Source organism: Lithobates pipiens, unplaced genomic scaffold (assembly GCF_037356315.1).
Source record: "Lithobates pipiens isolate NorthernLeopardFrog02 unplaced genomic scaffold, aLitPip1_a1.2 Scaffold_8, whole genome shotgun sequence".
Taxonomy (NCBI): Eukaryota; Metazoa; Chordata; class Amphibia; order Anura; family Ranidae; genus Lithobates; species Lithobates pipiens.
In genome coordinates this window covers 248,180,637-248,186,636 of record NW_027507903.1, presented here as the reverse complement: position 1 = coordinate 248,186,636, position 6,000 = coordinate 248,180,637, and the positions used below count along the sequence as shown (strand labels likewise).

Sequence of the window (6,000 nt, the reverse complement as noted above, 5' to 3'; positions counted from 1 at the left end):
GCGGAAGGGTGCTTTGCTGTGTATTGGACTTCCTATTTCTAGTCCCGTCGTACGTGCTGTACACGTCATCGCGCAAGCTTTCGACAGACTGTTTGTGCATCCGTGTTTGGTCAAGTCCGTTCAGTCGAAAGTATGACGGACTGTCCGTCGGATTGTATGACGGACTAAGTACGCCATACAGTCCGCTCGTGTGTACGCGGCATTAGGATCCGACTCATGTGGTAATCCAAAGTCACAGGACATGTGAAATTCAATGTATTTCAATGGGAGTCATTCCAATTGACACTACTGAAGTCGCTGCAACTTCAGAAAATGTTCCTACACTACTTACTTCGGTCCGATTTTGAGATGGCTTCAATGCCAGAGAGTGGCAAGTCTCATCAAAGTCACTTCAAAGTTGTATTAAAGTTGGAGTCCAACGTTGCACCGAAAATCGCTCAACTTTGTCAGCTAGCCGAACATTACCTTTTAATCTTTTCCACCAGATCAGTCCTCTTTAAATGTATACAGGGATTGAATGATATGTGAACAAAAAAAATCTCCATAAGAGATAAATTGTACAGATAATTTAATAACAGTGTTTACTTTAGGTGCTCCACTTATAAATTCTCTGTACATATCACTTAAAATCTACTGTGCTTTATGAGTACAATAAAACTAAACAAATCTGTTAAACAGCAATTGTTAACAGTCAAAAGAATAAAATCAAGTTTTTTTTTTGTATTCACAGTATATTACAGATATATACATATAACTCTGGCACAGAAATTACAGACAAGGGGGCAGGCAGGGGTTAAGGTCCAATGTAATGCCAAGATGGCAATGTGCACAGCTACAGTTGACAATGAGAAACTCCTCATTTAATTATATGCAGTCCACATTCCGAAGGCCGCCATCCATGGTCAGAGCCCCAAATCTAGAAGAAATAGAAAAAGAAAGAGTATAGTTTAACATGGATGCAATAAAACAGAAAAAGCTTTAGCTTCCACAAGAATAAATTTAAGGCAAGAAGATAGATTCTTTAGGGTTAGTGTAATTATGTTGCTACCCATGTCAGCTGCAATAGCACCAACATTATAAAGTGTTTTACATATACTAAATTCAAATCAAGAGCTGCCCTCAGGGAGCTTACAATCTAAAGTCCCTATCTCACATGCCAATAAGCATACTAGGCCAATCCTGACCCCCTTACATGCCACATTTGGCATGTAATTTTATTTTGTTTTGGGGCGGGAGTTGGTACCTGGTTTTGACAGGTACTTCCTCCTTCCATCTTTTCGCCACCTAGGCGACTTCTCCTCCCCCTAGGTGACCCCTCCCTTTCTGCCACTAGCCACTAAGTCAATGTGCTGTCAGATTTGGACATTCCCTTCCTGCCGAGCGTACGCAGATGTGTATACTCGGCTTTCAGTGGTTATGCAGCTGCAGGCATCATCCCGGTACCGTTTTTTTTTTACAGCCGGCGATCGGCTTTCCAGGTATAACAACCGATGCAGCTAAAAGCCACTCGGCTGTTATACCGGAGGAGCGGGAGGGGACATTTCCCCCCCCCCCCCCTCAGGCCACTCTTACCGGGCCTCCCGTCCAACCGGGAGTTCCGATCTGCATCGCACCACTTCTGGCGCCTAGGGACAGACTGGCCAGGCTCCTGAATGTAAACACGGAAGCGACGTCACAACGACACTTCCGGTTTACTTGGCTGCCAATGGCGCCGGTTTAAAAAAAAATAAAAAATACAGTATTCAGAATTGCCGTTTTAGGCGATCTGAACACTTTGAAGTGCAAAGGAGGGATTGGAGGTCTTTTAGACCCACGATCCCTCCATAAAGAGTACCTGTCACCACCCATTACTGTCACAAGGGATGTTTACATTCCTTGTGACAGCAATAAAAATTATACTTTTATTTTTAGAAAACACAATTAACATCGGCGTAACATCATCTTTCACATTATATAAAAAAAATTGGGCTAACTTTACCGTTTTGTTTTTTTAAAATTCAATAAAGGGGTCTTTTTCCCCAAAAAGTTGTTTAAAACACCGCTGCACAAATACCGTGTGACATAAAATGTTGAATAGCCATTTTATTCTCTAAATTCTCTACTAAATTATATTACACATATATATATATATATATATATATATATATATATATATATATATATATATATATATATATACACACACACATATATATACACACACACACACACACACACACATATATACACACACATATACATACATATATACACACACCGTATTTATCAGCGTATAACACGCACGGGCGTATAACACACACATTCATTTAAAAAAAAAAAATAATTTTAAATAAGGCAGCTAAAATTTGAAGTATTGGTGTATAACACGCACACGCTATTTGCACCCGATTTTCATGGTGAAAAAGTGAGTGTTATACTCCAATAAATACTATATATATATATATATATATATATATATTATATACACACACACATATATATATATATATATATATATATATATATACACATACACACACACACACACACGTTTGGGGGTTGGGTTCTAAGTAAATTTCTAGCAAAAAATATGGATTTTAACTTGTCAGAATGTCAAAAATAGGCTGTGTCATGAAAGGGTTAAAAACCCATTTTGTTGCCAGTCATACCTTTCCAAAATATGATTATTTTCAGCCAATTCTTTGACAACTCCTTCCATTTCTTCTTTCAGTTTGCGCATTCTGCAATACAATAAGCATAGATACATTAATCTTAAAGTAATTTCACAGAGATTTTTGATTTTAATGACGTTCACATTTTACATGATTGCATATTTTTGTAATTGTGATAAACATTTTTGTTTAACAACTGCTGACATACGATCTCAGCCATATAGGGAGTACATTGTTGTCACAGGGCTTGTAGTCTTTATTGTTGCAATAGAAGACAGAGCAGTAAAGCATATGATTTCAAAGAAGGAAGCAGAGCCTACATAGCTGGTCAACGGACATAAATAAATACAAATACAAAAATGTTTTTACCACATGAACTGGCACTGTAAGCAGATGGGAGCCTGAGCGGTAGAGTAAAGCTGGATATACACTAGTAGATTTTTGAACAAACATTCATATGAAAACTCTCAGCACATTTGACGACTTTATGAATGTCATTAGAAACTACTTAAGAATTGTGTTTACTTTTGAAATACAATTTTAGAATGAACATATATTGTTAGAAATTCGTTTTTTCAAGAAAAATTTTCCATTTTGTACTTCTGTAATTTTTTTTGTCACTGCAGTTGAAAATGAACATCAATTTGATGCCAATAACAAAATAGAAAATTGAACAAATATTCTCACTAAAATTTTGAACAAAACACTACTAGTGTATGACCAGCTTTAGCTTTTTATTACTTACCTTTTTTGTTACTTGAAATATCTTAACTATAATTTTTTTTTTTACTACAACTACAATTTACTCTTCGTTCATACAGTGTATTCATAAAGTATCCTGAACCTCTTCACTTTTTTTATTTTGTTATGTGGCAGCCTGATACTACAGTTGTTTTTTCTTTTGAACCTACACTCAGTACCCCATTATGACAAAGTTAAAACAGAATTAAAAAAATGTCTGAATTTATTAAAAAAAAAAAAAAAAAAAAAAAAAAAAATGAAATATCACATGTACTCAGACCCATTACTCAGCAATTACAGCCTTGAATCTTTTTGGGTATGACACAGCAAGCTTTGCACACCTGGATTGGGGGATTTTCGGACCTTCTTTGCAAATCCTCTTAAGCTCAGCCAGGTTGGATGGGGAACGTTGGTGGACAGCCATTTTTTTTAGGTCTCTCCAGAGGTGTTCAATAGGGTTCAAATCATAACTGGGCCACTCTAGGATATTCACAGAGTTGTCCCTAAACTACGCCTGTGTTGTATTGGCTCTGTGCTTAGGACCGTTGTCATGTTGGAAGGTGAACCTTTGGCCAAGTCTGAGGTCCTGAGTGCAGTGGAACAGGTTTTCATTGAGGATTTCTGTACTTTGCTACATTAAGCTTTCTATAAACCCTGGTCAGTCTACCAGTCCCTGCTGCTGAAACACCGCCCCCGCCCGAGCATGATGCTGCCACCACTATGCTTCACTGTTGGGATGGTATTGGACAGGTGCCTGGTTTTCTTCAGACATAACATTTAGAATTTAGGCTAAACAGTTCAATATTGCTTTCACCAGACCAGAGAATCTTGTTCCTAGTTAGTCGGAGCCCTTCAAATGCTTTTTTGCTAACTCCCAAGTGGGCTTCTGTGTGTTTTGCTCCGAAGAGAGGCTTCCATCTAGCCACTCTGCCATAAAGCCCAGATCGGTGGAGGGCTGTAGTGATGGTTGTCCTTCTGTAAGTTTGTCCCACATCTTCACAGGCTCTCTGGAGCTCAGAGTGACCATCGGGTTCTTGGTCACCTCTCTGAATAAGGCCCTTCTCCCCCGATTGCTCAGTTTGGCTGGGGGACCAGCTCTCAGAAGAGTCCTGGTTGTGTCAAACTTTTTTCATTTGGGAATTATGGAGGCCACTGTGCTCTTGTGAACCTTAAGTGCAGAAGACTTTTTTTTTGCAGCCTTCCCCAGATCTGTGCCCTGCAATAGTCCTGTCTCAGCTCTGCAGGCAGTTCCTTTGACCTCATGGCTTTTGCTCCGATACAGTATGCATTGTCATCTGTGAGGCCTTTTAGAGAGGTCTGTGCCTTTCCAAATCATGTCCAATCAATGTGCATAATTTACTACAGATGGACTCCAATCTAGGTGTAGAAACATCTCAGCAGCGGTCAAGAGAAATGGGAGGCACCCAAGCTAAATTGCAAGTGTTGATGCAAAGGGTCTGAGTAATTTTTCCAATGCGATAAACAATTCCTTTTTGCAAACATTTTTTAAAATTCTGGTTCCATGTTGTCACTATGGATTAAGAATTTAAACAACTGCAGTACCTGACAGCAACATAATAAAATTAAAAAAAGTGAAGGGGGTCCGAATTCTTTATGAATACAGTGTAGATTCAGCTATGTTGCAAACCGCAAGGGGAGGGGATAAGGGTTGACCTTCACAGGAATTACCAATATATGTGAAAGCCAATAGAGCCATATTAGGTTCTGATGAGGTCTTTAAATTCTTGGAAATATCTAAACACTTTCCATGAAGCCTATGTTTGAGTGTACTGGTCATGCATATGTTTCCTGGGTCAAGAGTTACTCCATGTGTACAAAATCTACATTAGATTACCAAAAGTATTGGGAGGCTTGCCTTTACATGCACATGAACTTTAATGGCATTCCAGTCTCAATCAATGGGGTTCAATATTGAGTTGGCCCACCCCTTTGCGCAACCATAACAGCTTCAACTCTTCTGGGAAGGCTTTCCACAAAATTCAGAGAGTAGTGGTTAATGATTCTTAGTCTGAATGGTCTAAGGTTATCAGTGTTGGAACCCTTAGTTTTTAATATTTGAGACTCTTACTTTTTAATATCTTTATAAATGATACAGGGTCTGGGATTAAAAGTACCATTTGTCTTTGCACTGAGCTATGCAGTGGATTAAAGTCCTTACAGGATGTCTCCAATTTACAAGCCTACCTCACTGCACTGTCTAATTGGGCAATTAAGTGGCAAATGAGGCTTAATGTTGATAAATGTAAAGTTTTGTACTTGAGGGGCTAATGATATGCATGCATCATACATACTAGGGGGAGTACAACTGGGGGGAATAAATGGTGGAGAAGGATCTGAGGATTTTGGTAGATCATAAGCTCAATAATAGCATGCAATTCCAAGGTGTGGTTTCCAAAGTGAGCAAAGTCCTTTCATGTATTACGAGAGGTATGGACAGCAGCGGGAGAGATATCATTTTGCCCCTATACAAATCATTAGTAAGACCTCATCTGGAATATGCAGTTCAGTTTTGGGCACCAGTTCTCAAAAAGGATATCAGGGAACTGGAGAAAGTGCAGAGAAGGGCAACCAAACTGATAAGATGTAC

General features: G+C 38.9%; 1 protein-coding gene across 1 annotated transcript in view; it reads right to left on the bottom strand.

Annotated features, from left to right (window-relative positions):
- Window positions 1-551: 551 nt before the first annotated feature.
- Window positions 552-6,000, bottom strand: part of TBK1 (TANK binding kinase 1) — a 130,824-nt gene continuing 125,375 nt past the window's right edge. The window contains exons 20-21 of the mRNA XM_077469711.1: window positions 2,649-2,720; window positions 552-916 (exon numbers count right to left, since the gene is read on the bottom strand). Coding sequence (XP_077325837.1) covers window positions 865-916; window positions 2,649-2,720 — 124 coding nt within the window. The 3' untranslated portion in view covers window positions 552-864. The remainder of the gene's footprint in view (window positions 917-2,648; window positions 2,721-6,000) is intronic.